Source organism: Orbicella franksi, chromosome 2, assembly GCF_964199315.1.
Source record: "Orbicella franksi chromosome 2, jaOrbFran1.1, whole genome shotgun sequence".
Classification (NCBI taxonomy): domain Eukaryota; kingdom Metazoa; phylum Cnidaria; class Anthozoa; order Scleractinia; family Merulinidae; genus Orbicella; species Orbicella franksi.
In genome coordinates this window covers 5,419,078-5,439,609 of record NC_138146.1, presented here as the reverse complement: position 1 = coordinate 5,439,609, position 20,532 = coordinate 5,419,078, and the positions used below count along the sequence as shown (strand labels likewise).

At 39.5% G+C, this 20,532-nt stretch overlaps 2 protein-coding genes and 1 long non-coding RNA gene across 3 annotated transcripts in view; 2 read left to right on the top strand and 1 right to left on the bottom strand.

Annotated features, from left to right (window-relative positions):
• LOC145477895 (dipeptidyl peptidase 1-like) overlaps positions 1-20,532 on the bottom strand; it is a 214,226-nt gene that overhangs the window by 112,927 nt on the left and 80,767 nt on the right. The window lies entirely within an intron of this gene.
• Positions 2,432-5,421, top strand: LOC145467902 (histamine H2 receptor-like). The gene has a single exon (XM_081451532.1). It carries the CDS (start codon positions 3,131-3,133, stop codon positions 4,043-4,045), a length of 915 nt encoding a protein of 304 aa, XP_081307658.1. The 5' UTR covers positions 2,432-3,130; the 3' UTR covers positions 4,046-5,421.
• LOC145479878 (uncharacterized) lies at positions 17,276-20,357 on the top strand. The gene is made up of 2 exons (XR_014048468.1): positions 17,276-17,586; positions 17,987-20,357. It is a non-coding gene; the product is annotated as an uncharacterized LOC145479878 (long non-coding RNA).

The following is a 20,532-nucleotide window of genomic DNA, read 5'->3' as shown; positions in this document are numbered from 1 at the left end:
TATTCCGTTAAGAAAATGAGTTTCCCGATCGGTTATGTTCGCCAACTCCATGCCAATAAAAGAAATGATTCCTTAAGGTTTATTATTCTCCCATGAGAGCTGAAAATTATAAAATGGATTTTAGTTTCTATGTGAATATAATGTTTGTCGAATTTCAATTATTTTCTATACTTTCCATATTCGTACTCGGCGTTTTATTGATTCTATCTGTGAAGCTCATCGATAAGCCTTAGCCTTGTAGCCTTGTGAGATAGGAGTGAGGTACATACAGAAATTTCTCTACTGAAACGGTCTGTTCGCAAAAAAGAATCATTTCTTCATTGTAAATTAATATAAAAACCTGTTTATAAATGCATCGTGATCCTCGATTTTCCATGTAGTCACAAGCATTATGCGTAAGTATAACGAACAAATAAAGTAACACAGGTGCTATTTTAAAAAAAAAAAAAATAAATAAATAGCACTTACGTATTTTAAATTACACTTTTCTGCGACAGGAAAATTGAAAACTGTTAAATACGACCATTTTAAACGTTGCAGCATTTTTAGTAAAAGCCTCAATTTCATAACTAATGTATTATGCTAATGTCAGTGATAATCGATTAACTTTTATTTGTATTCCAATTTTTAAGTACGGAGGATTAATATAAGCGATGTTTCAAAAAAGAATACATAGAGGATATTGCATGCATGGCCGCACGGAGATACGAAATTTCTCTTGGAGTGTTGAAAATATTTTACCAACGTGCGCAGCGAACAAGTGAAATAAGTTTTTCAACACGAGAAGAGAAATTTCGTATATTCAAGCGGCCATGTAATGTTTTATTTATTATATAAACACGAAATAACGAACCATTTAACTTCGCTGCAAAAGGCGCCATTTTTTATGTTACCGTAGCAACGCGATCTTTTCACATGTGAAAATAACATGTTATTTTCACGTGTGAAGATATCATGTTTTCGCGGTAAGTTTATAACGCGTTGGTTTTAATGTAATAAAAAAGTTATTATACTTTGCATATTGCGTTTACTAACTGCCCCGATTGCCCAAATAAGTTAAAATTGCCGCTTTCAAAAGATTTCCATGGAAAACGGCAAAAACTTACTAATACGATTATCATAATAATACTTCACGGAATAATCGAACGAGTAATTTCGAAGCCTGACAAATATGAAAACTTTCTGAATTGTATCAAAACCAAAACCAAAGTAAATTCCTGATTATTTTCGACACGCAATTAAAACTCGTCCTAAACCGTCTGATCTTATGTACGGTTTGTATGTTTGACTGCACAAACATCAGGTCTCTTGTGAAAAACATAGGAAAGTGTTCCACTTTTAAGAAATTTAATTTTAACGTGTTAGCTCCGCAAACGACCAACTATTTTAAATATTTTTAACCTCGACAAATGCTGTATAAAATCTTTAAGTTTTATGTAGATCTTTTTCTTTTATTTTAATTAAAATATTGAACCTTTGTAATCGTTTTGTTTCAATCAGTTGGTACACGACCCACAAGCATAAAGCTTTGACATGTATGTAACCATGTTTAAATAAAGGCTCTATGAATGTATGTATATTTCGTTGGAATAGTGATGCGACTTTTCACATTTCACGACTGTAGACCTTGCTTTGTGTTTCATGCGGCCATCTTTTAGTGATGTGTACCGTGCGCCGCCGGTATTCTTGTGTGGAGCTACAAATACATCGCTTCATTTCAACATCGCTTTCAACGTTGCTTTCAACAGCGCTTTCGACGTAAGTTGAGCAACACGGTATTAGTCCAGGGCTTTCGATTTTAACACAGTTTTCGTTTTGGTAATCACTCGTAAAATCTATTTAGAGAGCGTGGATTAAGTTGTCAGTAAAATCAAAAGATTCCAAAACGTTTTACCAACCTAATCCGGGGGGAATACTCTCTATATGTCTTTTTCATGTTGATGGTAATATGCATAAAACAGTTGGGATTTCACCGCTGAAGTATCGGAGAATGGTAGAAAAACTGTCATGGCGCTAGATGTATATAAAATTGGCGCTATTCAAGAGCTGAAGGAGCTCAAGAACTTTTTTCAGAACCGTCTAAAAACGCTTAACTTAACGCGAATCGAATACAGTCGAACCTCCCGTAAGGGACCACCAAAAACATTAAGCTTAGGTGCTCGCTTATTGGAGGCGGTCGCTTAGGAAAATTTAGACCGTATTGGGTCAAATTTTTGCCATTAGCATAAGGTAACTACAGAAACTTACCCCATGTTTTAAATGTTTTATTCAAGTGAAAAGTCAATTTTGCGAAAAACAAAAAAAAAATCCGGTATTTCGCACGCATTGAGAGATTTCCATCCCTTGTACTATCCAGGAATACGATAATGTTACAACACCTTATTCGATCCAATTTCCCCTCTACTGTCTGTCAAGTGCTCGCTTACAGAAGGTTAAAAACAAAAGAAAATTTCAAACTTTTAGCTCTAAAAGTGGTCGCGGTCGCTCACGAGAGGTGGTCGCTTACAAGAGGTTTCAAATATAGTGATTTGGCTTGAAAACCTTTGGTAGTTTGGAAAACTGGTTGCTGAGGAGTTGTGGTCGCTTCCGAGAGGTGGTCGCAACCGTGGGTATGCCCAACGACGAGCTTATCTAACCAATTTATGTAAATACTAAGCTGAAAATATAGTAGAAGTCGCTCGATTATTTGTCAAATGTAGGTACTACAAAGGGTTATCATGTTCCTTTCGTTAGTCTTATTATTATTTCCGAAAAGTCACCCTTTTCTCGGAAAAATGGTGAATACATATTGGAACGATTTATTGGAGTGGACCTTCCCTAAAAACTCTGTTCAATAAACCTCCCCCCTGCTAGCAAAATAACCTGACATAATAAGGTGTGGGAAAAAAACGAACAAAACATTTGTGATGAGAATCTGATTAGCTTAAACATAAAAAGATAATTTCGAAATCAGCGAAAACTCATTTAGCTAACATGGTCAATGATTAATCTCCCAAGATAATATTGAAGTTTTTACACACTTAATTAAGAGTCGGTGACATTTACAGTTCTCATCTTCGGCAGCAATAAATACCGTAACATTTCTTATTCAGAGACAGTAAAACGCTCTCATTCTACGTCGTCCTATAACATGGCCTACAACCTCTCCGGTTCAAATTTTAACAACTTTACAAATATTAGCATGGAAGGCGGAACACCAAATAACCCACCCGAGGTTCATCTTATCATCACCATTATCATTAACATCATCACAAGTCCCGTGACAGTTTTGCTCAACGTGTTGGTGATAATGGCCGTGAAAAAAAGAACAAGACTTCAGAGTTACCCCAACATCTTGCTGGCCTGTTTAGCGGCAACTGATGTCTTAACTGGTCTGATCGTGCAGCCGTCGTTTATCCTGTGCAGAACTTTCCAGCTTCTTGGTATGAATGAAACTGAAATGATTCTATGCACTTTTCATTACTCTTCTATACACGCCCTGTCTCTTTGCTCTTGTCTCCATCTGATGTTGATAACTTGCGAGAGACTTATAGCCATCAAATTTACTCTTCGCTATACAGCTATTGTCACAACGCGAAGAATTAAGGTGACAGTGATCACATTCTGGATCGTTTCTCTAATTTCTGGAGTAACCAGAGACTTGGAAAACAAAACGTTGTTAGCATTTTCACTTGCCATTTATATTTTTTGCGTTCTTTTCATTGTATTTTCTTACTTGATTTTGTATCGGGAAATACTTCGCCACCGGAAGATGATCAAAGCTCATCAGCTGCCTCAAGAGGAAGTGGAAAGATTCGCTAAGGAGCACAAAGCGCTCAAGACAACTGTGATTATGGTCGGTGCTGTTGTACTGTGCTTTGTGCCCGTAGTTTTCGTTCTCGTATTAGGCGGTTTGGGATTAGCTCCATCGGCGTTAGTGTCATATGTTGCCACATTCGTCACGTTCAACTCGCTCCTTAATCCATTGATTTATTGTGGGCGACAAGAAGAAATGAGAAAGTTCGCGTTTAGATTTAAATCTGAAGCCGTTGTTGCCATTAGGTAAAATTAAAAGCAACGAAAGACTGAAAAACTGTTAATGCTTTATTAAAGTACAAAGCACTCAATACAGAAGATGACTGCTATGTAAATAGAAATTCATGTCACTGCAAACTACATGTTACGTTTACTTTCAATAAATTGCACTGGTGTCAAAAAATGGCAATTAAATGAAATTTCAACCGGAACAATGTTTCCTGAGTTTCTTTCTTATTTTTTTTTTGTATTTTTGTATTTTTTGTTTTTTGGCGAGGGAGGGGGAGAGTTGACTGAATTGGGTAAGAGCAGATGAGTGGGTGTGTTTGTACTCATCTTTAGAAACACAAATTAAAGCAAATTAGAACCTCCTGGTTAAAAGGGTTCCTTCACTTTAAAAAGGTTCACTTCCTTAGGATGTTAGCAGTTCATCCCAGGGTAATCCACACCACTCCCTCCCCCTCCACTCTCCATAAACACACACATTCATACACATACACAGTATATTAGCCACTGAGAAGACCTGACAATTCACCGCTTCTTGGTGGAGAGACGCAATGTGAGGGTTATAAGCCTGTCAAACGCAAACCTCTCATGACGGGACGCAGGGAACTTCTGCTGTCAGTACCGCAGAGAAATGGTAGGTAATTTTCCTAGCATTCCTTACATACTCTCACTAGGGTTCTTCGTCTTGCGGCCAGGGAAGGCGTCATAATCTGTTTCAGTGACATGTCGATGATATTTTAATACCATAAAAAATAAACCAGAAAGGGCCTATGGAATATGAGACAAGCTTTAAAATGAAGTCACGATATTAACAGTGCTTTAAAAGTAAATAGTGCGTTCGAGTCATTCCCGATGCTTTCAATTGATGGCGGACTCCACCGACGCCAATAATCTGGAACAAAACAAGGTCATTATATATCGGATCACGTCTAAACACACGTGAAGAAAGACTTGGGCAGGAAAAAAACGTCAGGAGACAAAACCGGGCAATGTTGATAAATCAAGTAATCTCGCAATGATGAACGAATTACATAACATGAATCTTCCTATGCTTCTACCCCTGCACCAAGTTCAGATCTACGAACTGAACTTAAAGATACCAAAGTGCCTACGAATGGATGTTGAGCGCGGCGAGCAGACGTAAATGTCTTGTTTATCCAATGAAAGCCATCACAATAAACTCTGAGCTTGCATCGAGATGCTTGTCCGGGCGTAAAGGAGCGTTTGATTAATCAATCTAACACAGATCTTAAGGAATAAAAACCCAGATGATCTGGAATAAGGCTGAGTATGTCGTTGGCAAAGGGAGCCACATGCAGTATTATCATGCTCGGCAATTGAAGTTATTGTGTAGAAAATATCGCACAATTACACAGCCGAGGGCAAAAACAAAAAGACAAAGCGCGAGGAGAAACTTAGTAGATGGAGCTAAGATAGATTGTCAGTGCTTTAGTAGACCATGTACAGCTACCAATGGCTTGGCCAATCGCTTGGCCAATAGTTCGTACACGCGACGAATCGTAAAAGTCCGTAAGTAACGACCTCCGAAAGAAGTGAACCCACCCCCCATCCCCTGAAAATAGAGGAACTAAGGTTCAAGAGAATAATTATTTTTTCGATCAATAACCTAAATAACGTACGATAAACTGATGACGATTCAACTAGGGAAGGTATAGCTAATTCCAGGAGGCGTCATGAAGCGCGCTGGTAAAACAAACCCAGCAAAATTTTCATCAAGTAACAAGAAGGTACAAACAGGGCCTTTTCTTCAAATTGAAATTACTAAAATTGTCAATTTTGTATCATTTTAACAGGCACGCACAAAAAGAACGTTTAATCATATTGAAATTAAAAACTCGACCAGAGCAGTTAAATATTTATAAAGCAGACTAACGTAGCAGTGCTTCATGAAGAGTAAAAGTAGTTTAAGGTATCTTACATCACGGTCTACATATAAAGTGCCCACCCATGTGCCAGCAACATAAATTTCAACTGGATTGAAGAATTTCTAAACGATTTATGAGAACTCAGTGTTTTTACAAATTATGCCCACGGCCTTAGGGAAATACAACCCTGTTCTCATAGAATTCAAAACAAAGAAGAAAAAAAAAAAAAAAACCACGATGAGATAATTACAGTAGAAGTCATCTGCGTCCCCTCATGGGGTGAGAGATTCTCGCCCATATCAACTTTCTTTTCTCTCGTAAGTTCTCGCGCGTTTAGAGATGCGCCACACTCGCGTTTAAGGAGCAGGGGTCCCAACCGATGCTTACCTAACTTTTTCAAGATTCTACTTTTAGCCCTCCCCCAAATCTACACACGTGTATCTTACTTGTGGAAAACTATTGATTTGCACAGTGTTTGGATTGGATATTCTCTCTTCAACTTTCTTTGCTCTCGTAAGTTCTCGCACGTTTAGGGATGCGCCACACTCGCGTTTTAAGTGCGGGTATCCAAACCAATGCTTACCTAACATTTAAAGATGCTACTTTTAGCCCTTCCTCAAATCTACACACGTGTAATTCACTTGCGGAAGTCTATCGATTTGGAGAGTGCTTTAGTGAGAGATTCTCGCCACTATCAACTTTCTTTTCTCTCGTAAGTTCTTGCGCGTTTAGAGATACGCAACACTCGCATTTTAGGTGCCGGGATCCCAACCAATGCTTACCTAACTTTTTAAAAATGCTACTTTTATCCCTCCGTCAAATCTACACAAAAGTATTTAACTTGTGGAAGTCTATCGATTTACAAAATGTTTGGGTGAGAGATTCTCGCCACTATCAACTTTCTTTTCTCTCGTAAGTTCTCGTGCGCTTAGCGATGCGCCACACTCGCGTTTTAGGTGTGGGATCTTAACCAATGCTTACTTAACTTTTTAAAGATGCTACTTTTAGCCCTCCCCCAAATCTACACACGTGTATTTAACTTGTAGAAATCTATCGATTTGGACAGTGCTTGGGTTAGATATTCTTTACCATGTCAATTTTATTTTGTCCCGCGTGTTTACGCGCGTTTAGCGATGCAGTACACTCGCGTTTTTTGTGTGGAGATCCCAAACTATGCTTACATGGCTCTTTAAAAATGCTAGCTTTGGCCCTTCCTCAAATCTACACGAGTGTATTTAACTTGTGGAAATCTATCGCTCTGGAGAGTGTTTGGGTTAGATATTCTTTCCCGTGTCAATTTTCTTTTGTCCCGCGTGGTTTCGCGCGTTTAGCGATGCGGCACACTCGCGCATTTTGTCTCGGGATCTCAAACTATGCTTACATGGCTCTTTAAAAATGCTAGTTTTGGCCCTTCCCCAAATCTACACGAGTGTATTTAACTTGTGAAAATCTATCGATTTGGACAGTGCTTGGGTTAGATATTCTTTCTCATATCAATTTTCTTTTGTCCCGCGTGTTTTCGCGCGTTTAGCGATGCAACACACTCGCGTTTTTTGTGTGTGGATCCCAAACTATGCTTACATGGCTCTTTTAAAATGCTAGTTTTGGCCCTTCCCCAAATCTACTTGAGTGTATTTAACTTGTGGAAATCTATCGATTTGGACAGTGCTTGGCTTAGATATTCTTTATTCTATTGTCCCGCGTGTTTTCGCGCGTTTAGCGATGCGGCGCACTCGCGTTTTTTGTGCGTGGATTTTAAACTATGCTTACATGGCTCTTAAAAGATGCTAGTTTGGGCCCTCCCCCAAGTCTACACACCTGTATTTAACTTGTAGAAATCTATCGATTTGGACAGTGTTTGGGTTAGACATTCTTTCCCGTGTCAATTTTCTTTTGTCCCGCGTGTTTTCGCGCGTTTAGCGATGCAGCACACTCGCACTTTTTGTGTGGGGATCCCAAACTATGCTTACATGGTTCTTTAAAAATGCTAGTTTTGGCCCTTCCCCAAATCTACTTGAGTGTATTTAACTTGTAGAAATATATTGATTTGGATAGTGCTTGGGTTCGATATTCTTTTCCATGTCAAAATTCTTTTGTCCTGCGTGTTCTCCCGCATTTAGAGATGCGCCATACTCGCGTTTCAAGTGCTGGGATCCCAACCATAGCTTACCTACCTTTTTGAAGGTGTTACTTTTAGCCCTCCCCCAAATCTACACACGCGTATTTAACTTGTAAAAGTCTATGGATTTGGACAATTCTTAGCTTGAATATTTTCGCTTATATCAACTTTCATTTCTGCCATAAGTTCTCGCGCGTTTAGAGATGCGCCACATATGCGTTTTAGTGGCGGTGATTCCAACCAATGCTTACCTAACTTTTTAAAGATGCTACTTTTAGCCCTCCCCCAAATCTACACAAGTGTATTTCACTTGTAAAAGTCTATCGATTTGGACAGTTATTAGGTTGAATATTCTCGCTTATATTAACTTTTATTTCTCCCGTAAATTCTCGCGCGTTTAGAGATGCGCCACATACGCGTTTTAGGTGCGGTGATCCCAACCAATAGTTGCTTAACTTTTTAGAGATGCTACTTTTAGCCCTCCCCCAAATCTACACACGCGTATATTACTTGTAGAGGTCTATGGATTTGGACATTGCTTGGGTGAGAGATTCTTGGCCATATCAACATTCTTTTCTCTCGTAAGTTCTCGCGCGTTTAGAAATGCGCCACACTCGCGTTTTAGGTGCTGGGATCGTAACCAATGCTTTCTTAACTTTTTAAAGATGCTACTCTTAACCTCCTCCAAATCTACACACGTGTATTTTACTTGTAAAAGTCTGTCGCTTTTAGGAATGCTTGGGTTAAGGATTCTCGCCGATTTGTATCTTTTTTTTACTCGCGTGCTTTCGCGCGTTAAGCGATGCGGCACACTCAAGGTTTGTGTGTGAGGATCCCAAATTATGCTTATGTGTCTCTTTAAAAATGCTAGTTTTGGCCCTTCCCCAAATCTACACAAGTGTATTTTAAATGTGGAAGTCTATTGATTTAGACAGTGCTTGGGTTACATATTCTTTCCCATGTCAATTTTCTTATCTCCTGCGTGTTTTTCCACGTTTAGATATTCGGCACACTCGCGTTTCAGGTACGAGGATCCCAACCAATGCTTACCTAACTTAATAAAGATGCTACTTTTAGCCCTGCGCCAAATCTACACAAGTGTATTTTACTTGTGGAAGACTATCGATTTGGGCAGTGTTAAGTTTGGAGATTCTCGCCCATATCAATTTTCTTTTCTCTCGAAAATTCTTGCGCGTTTAGAGATGCGCCACACTCGCGTTTTAGATGCCAGGATCCTAACCAATGCTCACCTAATATTTTAAAGATGCTACTTTTAGCTCTCTCTCAAACCTACAAACAAATTTTTCACTTGTGAAAGTCTAAAGAAACCCCCCCCCCCTTCCCCGCATCCCCCACCCTTCAAATCTACACAAGTGTATTTCACTTGTAAAAGTCTATGGATTTGGACAGTTCTTAGGTTAAATATTCTTGCTTATATTATATTTCGTTTCTCTAATGAGTTTTCGCGCGTTTAGAGATGCATCACACTTGCGTTTAAGGTGCGGGGATCCCAACCAATGCTTACCTATCATTTTAAAGATGCTACTTTCATCCCTTTCCCAAATCTACACACAAGTATTTCACTTCTGGAAGTCAATCGATTTGGACACTGCTTGGGTAAGGGATTCTCGCCCATATCAACTTTCTTTTCTCTCGTAAATTCTCGTGCGTTTAGAGAGATACGCCACACTCACGTTTTAGGTGCGAGGATCTTAACTAATGCTTACTTAACTTTTTAAAGATCTTACTTTTAGCTCTCCCTCAAATCTACACTCGTGTATTTTACTTGCGGAAGTTTGTCGCTTTGGACAATGGTTGGGTTAAAGTTTTTCGCCCATTTATATCATTTTTTCATGTGCGTGTTTTCGCGCGTTTAGCGATGCGGATCACTCGGGTTTTTTGTTGTTGTTGTTGTTGTTGGGATCCAAACTGTGGTTACGGGGCTATTTAAAAATGCTAGTTTTGGCTCTCCCTAAAGTCTACACAAGTGTAAAGGCGTTTCCGGTTCCTCTTTTTTTTTTTTTTAACAAACCGGCTACTGGAACAATACACCAAAAATCCAAGATTTAAGGCAATATAATTGTGCCATTTCAAAATGGATCTAATAAAGTGGCAATTGAACTGAGTGGAGTGCAATTTTGGTCTGAAATAATACTTGTGATTTCAAATCGAACTCGGGCTGCGCGCGCGTTCGATTTTGAAATCACGCGTATGATTTCAGACCTAATAATATACATGAAAAAATTACTCGATTCTGATTGGCTGAGAGCAGTGCAGTTCAAGTGTAACATCAGTGCAAAAAGTGTAACACCGGTGCAAAAAGTGTAACACCAGTGCAAATTACACATTGTAATTCTGGATTATGATGGGCTGAAAGACAATAGGAAATTTTCCAAGCCAATGATATTACGTAAAATGATGACGAAAATTTTGTGTGGAAACTTTGAAAAAAGTTTTCTCGAATGCGAAAAAATGGCTTCAAGAAAGGTCTTCCGGCACTTGCTCTGCGCAAATTTTTTTCATGTTTATAATATTAATAAGTAATCATACGCTTTTTCTCATTCAATTTGGAATTAATTTGCACTTGTGAGTTTTTCAAAATGTTGAAATTGCACTCGCCGAAGCGGCTCATGCAATTTCAACTTTTTGAAAAACTCACTCGCGCAAATTAATTCCAAATTGAACTCGAAACCGTATGATTACCTATACAAATTGCACTCTACTCAGTTCAATTACCATTATAAATCAATAGACTTCCACAAAAGAAACACACGTGTGTAGATTTGGAAGACGGCTAAAAGTAATTTCTTTAAAAAGTTATGTAATTACTGGTTGGGATCCCCGCACCTAAAACGCCAGTGTGGCGCATCTCTAAACGCGTGAGAACTTACGAGAGAATAAAAAGTTGATATGGGCGAGAATCTGCAACCTAGACACTGTCCAAATCGATAGACTTCCACAAGTAAAATACACGTGTGTAGATTTGAGAAAGGGCGAAATCTAGCATCTTTAAAAAGTCCAGTAAGGATAGTTTAAGTTGCCGACACCGAAACGCGTGAGTGTGGTGTATCTCTAAACTTGTAAAAACACGCGAGAGAAAAAGATATAAATGGGCGGGAATCTCCAACCCAAGCATTGTCCAAACCGACAGACTACCACAAGTGAAATACACGAGTGTAGGTTTGAGAAAGAGCCAAATCTAGCATCTTTAAAAAGTCCAGTAAGCATAGTTTAAAATCCCGACACCAAAACCGCGAGAGGGGCGTATCTCTAAACACGCGAGAATTTACTAAAGAAAAGAAAGTTGATAGTGGCGAGAATCTCTCACCCAAGCACTGTCCAAATCGATAGACTTCCACAAGTAAAATACACTAGTGTAGATTTGGGGCAGGGCTGAAAGTTGCATCTTTAAAAAGTTAGGTAAGGATTGGTTGGGATTCCCGCACCTAAAACGCGATTGTGGCGCATCTCTAAACGCGCGAGAACTTACGAGAAAAAAAAGAAAGAATATAGGGGGCAAGAATCTCCCACCCAAGCTATGTCCAAATCGATAGACTTCCACAAGTAAAATACACGTGTGTAGATTTGAGGAAGGGCTAAAAGTAGCACCTTTAAAAAGTTAGGTAAGCATTGATAGGAATCCCCGCACCTAAAACGCGAGGGTGGCGCATCTCTAAACGCGCGAGAGCATACGAGAGAAAAAACATTTATATGGGCGAGAATCTCCAACCACAACACTGTCCAAATCAATAAAATTCCACAAGTGAAAGACACGGTGTAGGTTTGAGAAAGGGCCAAATCAAGCATCTTCAAAAAGTCCACTAAGCATAATTTGAGATGCCGACAACGAAATCGCCATTGGCGGCATCTCTAAACGCACAAAAACACAGGAAAATATAATATAAATATAAATATAAATGAGCGAGACTCTCCAACACAAGCGTTTGCCAAAGCGACAGACTACCACAAGTAAAATACACGTGTGTAGATTTGAAAAAAGGCTAAATCTAGCATCTTTAAAAGGTCCAGGAAGCATAGTTTGAGATCCCGACACCAAAACTGCGAGTGTGGCGTTCTCTAAACGTGCGAGAACTTACTACAGAAAAGAAAGTTAATAGGGGCGAGAATCTCCCAACCAATCACTGTCCAAATCAATAGACTTTAACAATTGCAATACACGTGTCTAGATTTGGGGGAGGGCTTAAAGTAACTCTTTAAAAAGTCAGGTAAGCATTGGTTAGAATTCCCGCACCTAAAACGCGCAGGACCTTAAGAGAGAAACGAAAGTTGATATGGGTGGAAATTTCCAACCCAAAAACTGTGCAAATCGATAGTTTTCCACAAGTGAAATACACGTGTGTAGATTTGGGGCCGGGCTAAAAGTAGCATCTTTATAAAGTTAGTGCGCATTGGTTGGGATCTCCGCACTTGAAACTCGAGTGCGGAGCATCTCTAAACGTGCGAGAACTTACGAGAGGAAAAAAAGTTAATAGGGGCGAGAATCTCTCATCCAAGCACCGTCCAAATCGATAGACTTCCACAAGTGAAATACACGTGTGTAGAATTGGGGAAGGGCTAAAACCAGCATCTTTAAAAAGCTAGGTACATATTGGATGGGATACCCACACCTAAAACGCGAGTGTGGCGCATATCTAAACGCGTGAGAACTTGCAAGAAAAAAAAAGTCAATAGGGGAGAGAATCTGTCACCTAAGCACTTTCCAAATCAATAGATTCCCACAAGTAAAGTGCAGTCTGTAGATTTAAGGGAGGGCTAAAAGTAGCATCTTTAAAAAGTTAGGTAAGCATTGGTTGGGATCCCCGCACCTAAAACGCGAGTGTTACGCATCTCTAAACGTGCGAGAACTTACGAGAGAAAAGAAAGTTGATAGGGACAAGAATCTCCCATCCAAGCACTGTCCAAATCGATAGACTTCTACAAGTAAAATACACGTGTGTAGATTTGGGGAAGGACAAAAGTAGCATCTTTAAAACGTTTGGTAAGCATTGGTTGGGATTCCTCCACCTAAAACGCGAGTGTGGAGCATCTCTAAACGCGCGACAACTTACGAGAGTAAAAAAAAGTTGATATCACCGAGAATCTCTCACCTAAGCAGTGTCCAAATCGATTTACTTCCACAGGTAAAATACACGTGTGTAGATTTGAGGGAGAGCTAAAATTAGCATCTTTAGAAAGTTAAGTAAGCATTGGATGGCATTTCCCCACTTAAACTCAAGTGTGGCGCATCTCTAAACGCGCAAGAACTTACAAGAGAAAATAAATCATATAGGAGCAAGAATCTCTTACCCAAGCACTGTCCAAATCCTTAGACTTCCACCAGTAAAATACACCTGTCTAGATGTGGGGCAGGGCTAAAAGGAGCATCTGTAAAAATTTAGGTAAGCATATGTTGGGATCCCCGCACCTAAAACGCGAGTGTGGCGCATCTCTGAACGCCCGAGAACTTACGAGAGAAAAGAAAGAATATAGGGGCAAGAATCTCCCACATGAGCACTGTTTAAATCGATATACCTCCACAAGTAAAATACACGCGTGTAGGTTTGGGGGATGGGTAAAAGTAGCATCTTTAAAAAGTTAGGTAAGCATTGGTTGGGATCCCTGCAACTAAAACGCGAGAGTGGCGCAACTCTAAACGCGCGAGAACTTACGAGAGGAAGGAAAGCTGATAGGGGCAAGAATCTCCCACCCAAGAACTGTCCAAATCGATAGACTTTTACAAGTGAAATAAACGTGTGTAGATTTGGGGCAGGACTAAATGTAGCAACTTTAAAAAGTTAGGTAACCATTGGTTGGGATCCCCGCATCTAAACGCGAGTGTGGAGCATCTCTGAACGCCCGAAAACTAACGAGACAAAAGAAAGTTGATAGGGGCAAGAATCTCCCACCCAAGAACTGTGTAAATCTATAGACTTCCACAAGTGAAATACACGTGTCTAGATTTGGGAATGGCTAAAAGTAGCATCTTTAAAAAGTTAGGTAAGCATTGGTTAAGATCTCCGCACTTAAAATGCGAGGATGGCGCATCTCTAAACGCACGAGAACTTACGAGAGAAAAGAAAGTTAATTTGGGCGAGAATCTCTCACCCAAGCACTGTTCAAATCGATATACTTCCACAAATAAAATACACGTGTGTATGTTTGGGGCAGGGCTAAAAGGGGCATCTTTAAAAAGTTAGGTAAGCATTGTTTGGGATCCACGCACCTAATGCGCGAGTGTGGCGCATCTCTAAACGCGCGATAACTTTCGAGAGAAAAGAAAGTTGATAGGGGCAAGAATCTCCCATCCAAGCACTGTCCAAATCGATAGACTTCTACAAGTGAAATACAGGTGTGCAGATTTGAGGGAGGGCTAAAAGTAGCATCTTTAGAAAGTTACCTAACCATTGGATAAGATTCCCGCACCCAAAACGCGAGTGTGGTGCATCTCTAAACGCGCAAGAACTTAAGAGAGAAAAGATATAATATAGGGGCAAGAATCTCTCACCCAAGCACTGTCCAAATCCTTAGACTTTTACAAGTGAAATACACGTGTGTAGATGTGGGGCAGGGCTAAAAGTAGCATGTTTAAAAGTTAGGTAAACATTGGTTAGGATCCCCGCACCTAAACCGCGAGTGTGGCGCATCTCTAAATGCGCGAGAACTTACGAGAGAAAAAAAAGAATAGAGGGGCAAGAATCTCCCACATATGCTATGTCCAAATCGATAGACTTTCACAAGTGAAATACAGGTGTGAATATTTGTGAAAGGGCCAAATCAAGCATCTTCAAAAAGTCCAGTAAACATAGTTTGAGATGCCGACACCGAAATTGCGAGTGTGGCGAATCCCTAAACGCACCAAAACGCGCGAGAGAAAAAAAGATATAAATGGGCCAGAATCTTCAACCCAAGCATTGTCCAAAGCCACAGACTACCACAAGTAAAATACACGTGTGTAGATGACAAAAACGGCAAAATGTAGCATCTTTAACAAGTCCAGTAAGCATAGTTTAAGATCCCGACACCAAAACCGCGAAAGTGGCGCTTCTCTAAATGTGCAAGAACTCACTATAGAAAAGAAAGGTAATAGGGGCAAGAATCTCTCACACAAGCACTGTCCAAGTCGATAGTCTTCTACAAGTGAAATACACGTGTGTACATTTGGGGAAGGGCTAAAAGTAACATTTTTAAAAGGTAAGGTAAGCATTGGCTACAATGCCCGCACTTAAAATGCGAGGGTGGCGCATCCCTAAACGCACGAGAACTTACGAGGGAAAAGAAAGTTAATAGTGGCGAGAATCTCTGACCCAAGCACTGTCCAAATTGATAGACTTCAAGAAGTGAAGTACACGTGTGTAGATATGGCGGAGGGCTAAAAGTAGCATCTTTAAAAGGTCAGGTAAGCATTGGTTGGGATGTCCGCGCCTAAAACAATCCATCACCCCCTGGAACATATTCTGATATATATGACCAGAAGAAGCCTTATATAGCTTGTTCCTCTGATCTAATGTAGAGCATGCGTTAGGCACTTATAGATTGTGCTAGTGAAAGTAGCATATTACGCTACTAGCATTGCCCGATTATGCTCAAAATTATGCTCGTTTTTGAAAATTATGCTACATTTTTCTTAAAGTATGCTTTTCAAGAAAAGAAATACAAAACAAGTTCAGATTATATATCTATTTTTAATAACGCATGATATATATCTTCTTTATTTTTAATATGTTCTGAAATAGCATATGTTATCAGTTTTGTGACGACTGTAAAATCTCGTCGTTCACCTACCATTTGAAAGAAGCTGAGATGGAAATCACGTTTGTTTGCCCATTTTTAAGAATATCACAGAAATTATAAAAAAAATTTAAGAGTTTATATGGTTTTGGGGGACGCTGTCTCAACATTAGAGACGTTTGTATGGATTTTGATCCATGCCGATATCAAGTTCCATGAATTGGTCTCTGTTCAACCTAAAACGGCACCAAACTTAATCAAATAACTACTCTCAACGTGATCTTTCATGTAATAGTGTCACTTTATCGATTGGTTAAAATTTGAAACCCTTAATTCAGAGATTTCTTCGATTTTAAGACTAATTTTCGCTTTGGAGATCTTACTTGAAACCTCTTTACAAGGCGTGGCTTAGGTTGTTCGTATTAAAACGTAATAAAGCTGTACAAGCCAGTTACACAAAAGTTCACAAAGTAATTACAGTCATAAAACCATGCCACAAACAGTGAAAGGGACCAGAAATCGGATTTGTGAAAGCAGTCACAAGTAATCAACGTGATATGCAGAAAGCGAATCACACAATAGTTACTAGCAAAAACTACAAAAGAAACGAACATAGATTTAAAACTACATGTTGTGCTAGACTAAAGGTCAAGAAAGCTAAAGAATAATACTCAAACAAAAACAAAAACACAAAGTTAGTAAAGCAACCAAATAGCGATTAATTACTGAAACAAAAAGAAAACAAATACAAAAGAAACGAACTGAACCTTAGGCTCGATTACAGGCCGCTGTTCGGGAAAGGAGTCCGCGCTCCTCCCCCGAAGGTAGACCGGATTCGAGAAAGCGGCCGAAATCGAGCTTAAACCTAACAGTAGCCACACGCAGTCTTAGAGTGTCTATTTTTTGACCTGTCGCTTCCGTATTTGAGCCTGAGAGAAGAACAGAGACAGTATATACACGGCGTTTGTGAAAACTATTTTCCAAATGCCTCGGTGTGAATTGAACAAGAGGCTGTAAAGCTAGCCTTAGACTAAACTGACGAAAGTTTCTTAGCTTTTTGTCGACTATGCGATCTGTAAGTTTATCACGACCTGTTAAACACCCCTACTTTGGGCCTGAAGTGCATGTATTTAAAAGGAGATGTTTTTAAAATAGCTCGGTGATCTTCTTATTTTGTTATCGAATTGTTGTAAGGATGCTAAGATACAACTTCGCGTCAAGTGTGAGAAAAAAAAAAAAAAATTAAAAAAAAAATTGTTGAGAGCCTTGAACTTCCATCCACAGAAAGTTTTTCAAACCTTGCAAACTTTTCTCAGTTATAAGCACTCCAAGCTGGAACAAAGGCCGGTTTTTTCCACATTATAGTTGCTTTTGTAACCCACTATTGTGACCACAACCTTATGCCATATGCCATATGCCTGATGAGGATAAAAACGTTGGTGGGTTTTTAGTTTTGGATTTTAGAACATTATGGCGTCACGTGTAAACGAAGAATACTTTTCGGACCAAAACCTTTTTGGTCGTGCCGTTTTATTAGAGGCCTGGAACGAGGCAAAGTGAGCAGACGCATGGAGTCCGGATGGAGGTCTTTCGCTGGCCAGCGGCAATCGTCACGAGCTGTCACGCGATCTGCTTTCACTACACAGTGGCTTTCACTTTTGCAAAGTTGTCATCTAAAACAACAAGATTTTAATCCATTTTCTTACTGAAACTGGCTTGGTCGTTATCTGATGGGAAACTGCAATCCACGAGCATTATTTGCCTTCGCCTGTGTGTCATCTGTGGCTGCGGAGGTCTGTTTCCTGGGTGTGTGTTTTCTCGAGGCGGAAGTAGGTAAGAAGAATTCCAGCCGTTCTTGTTGGTCAAATTTTGAGTCTGGTGCGTCCAGCAAGGATGTCAACTGCCCCTTGTTTGTGTTATTCTTGGCTGCGATTGTAAATGGACTACTTCTTCTATTTACGTCATCGTTTCTTCTGGCGAGGATCCTTGGTAGCGCTGAATGTTCCTTGAAGCGTATTCCAATATGTCGAGTTTCCCTTCGCTATGGCACGTTCTTCAGCAATGTCCTCACCTCTCTTTTAATGATCGCCTTCATTGCTCTTATCATCGGCTTGAAGTCTAAAAAGAATTTCACAATTCTGAACAAGTCACACCGCGTCTACCTTGTTTTGGTGATTGCCGGGTTAATTTTAATCTTGATTGCTACTATCACGAATGGTTTACTCGCTTTCAGACGTTCGCGAAGATCGGCGGATGACGAATTTGAAGAGACTATTAGCCGCAGTTACTCCGATCACAGCAGTGGACGTTTCTGGGATATCAACTGAACTGATGAGGAGCAAGTGAAGTTGCTGAAGGTTTAATTTAACTGCCGCAGTGGACGTGCAGAATCTGACATTTTGCTGACAGAAATTTTGTTAACTCTAACTAAGAGAGAATGGAAATAATTTTCATTTTTAGTCAGCTTAGATTAAATTGAATTGGGACCCATGTTAGTCAGCTTAAATTAAATTGATACCCTTGATCAATACCCTCAATCGATACCTTTGGTCAAACCTTGATTGATACTCAATCGACACTCCATCGGCACCTCGGTTGACACTTGATTGACACTCCATTGACATCTCGGTTGATAGTTGCTCGAGAGTCGACTAATTTTCGATTGATTCACATGAGTTGGTTGATACTCGGCTGACTATTGACCCACTGTTGATAGAGCGTCAATAGCGTGTTGACCAAGTATCGATTGGGATGTCGATCGAGTATGGATCAAGATGTCAATCGAGGGTACCGATTGAGAGTATCGATCAACACTTAGTACACATGATCTGACCTTACTAGGGGCTGGCAACAGGGTATAGCAACTTTATCTGGTAATCTTTTAGAAAGTTGGACTGCCGGGAATAGACAAGTGTTATAAAATCAAATTATCAATTGCATTCTGCCACATTTTCATGTACATGTGCATACAACAGTATTTACATGTAATGCTTGTGCAGGGGTAACACTCTTCAGTTGGGTACTGTACAATACCAGTGTTTATATCCCGCTTATGAGGCATTGTTTTAGTTGACACGCAATTAAGCCTTAACTCCCTATTGAACTCCGTACCTATTGTTAACTGTACAGTTAACCTGCAATAGACTAAAAAGAATGTTCCCGAATTTCTGACTGTAACCTGAAGATTTTCATTAGCTTTACAAACATTTGTGTTAAGGTTATTCAATGATTCCTACATGTATTTTACTGCCTGAGCATTTCCATTAATGATTATCTCAGGAACCAGAAACTGTTTGGTGAATGAGTACAGCTGTACATGTACATTTGCAAAACCACAATGAATGGTAGGAAAACAAAAATTGATCCAAACAGAGATTTAGCCAGATGTGAACATTAGGGACAAATATTTATATTTGCTGCAATAGTGTAAGTCCATTTACAAATTATGCATAGTTTAGTAATATATTGATAATTTCCAGTTCATTCATAATTTTTCGGTTAACATTATTTACCAACGCTGCTCATTGAGATCCATATAATTTGTACACTACATGTATACTTGTCTATTAACTTAAGTGTGGGTGTGTTCAAAACAAGAAATGCTGAAATGATAAAATGGCACTATAGGTAAGAGTCAAATTATATGGGATACAGTTGTCCATAAGGGTTATCCCCCTTCCTGAGAACTATTTTCAGGGGCATAGCCAGGATTTTTCAAAGTGAGGGTACTTGCCAGATTGTCATGTTGTTTTCACCACCTGTTGTTGGTTGTTTGCTTTAAAAAGGCTTACAAAACGGGGAAGGGGGGGGGGGGGGGGGGTCACCAGCACCCCAGGACCCAGTTACGGGGCTAAATGGAGTGTATTTTAGGCTAACTGTCATGACATTTCATGTTTTCAATTAGTCTGTCTTCAGACACTCTAAATGTGTTTAGTTTTTTGTGCCCTCTTTGTGGCTTCGCAGCTGCTTTCATACTCAGTACTCATAACAAAGAAAGTGTACATCTATGAAGAGACTTTTACTGTTTTTAGGCATGCCTATTAATACGTAAATTTCATTTCATTCAACGTAAAGTGACATATCATAACAGATCAAAAACAAAATGATCTTATCACGTAACCTTTGTTTGAGTGTTTTTTACAGTACATTCAATATACTTTTGATGTGACAATCCAACAAGGAATGGACCTATGTATCAATGTCACGCAAATCGACAACTTGTCGTATTTGATCTTATGAACAAAAAACCACCTCCGAAGATTTATCGTATTGAATTTAGTAACTATGCTAATTTTCGTTAGATTCTGTTGGAAACTAATGAAAAGATGGAACTTACGAATTTTACAAGGAAATGTTATGTGTAGGAATAGGATCACGTGACACATTCAGTTTTGCCAGTGCTAGGATGTATGTACCTTTGTAGGGGTAGTGCATTATGTAAGCCTGCACAAAACATCCCCAGATCATCTGGATGTTTTGTGCAGGCTTACATGATGCACTACCCTTTGTAGCGACCTTTTCGTGTGTGCAAATTTAGTTCAATAAACCAGAGCGTGACAAGAGTGACGGTTGTTCTGTTTCCCCGTTTATTAAATATGCAAATGTTGCCCCTGGTATACATTTCTTTGTAGAAAAAAAAATGGCAAGTTTGGGGTCCCATTTATTTATTAGTTTCCAACAGAATCTTATTAAACTTCGCATACTTACGGGCGGTGAGGCTTATTTTTTGTTTGAATGAAAAAATCGGAAAGCGCGACGTGATACCGGTGAAAAAGGTCA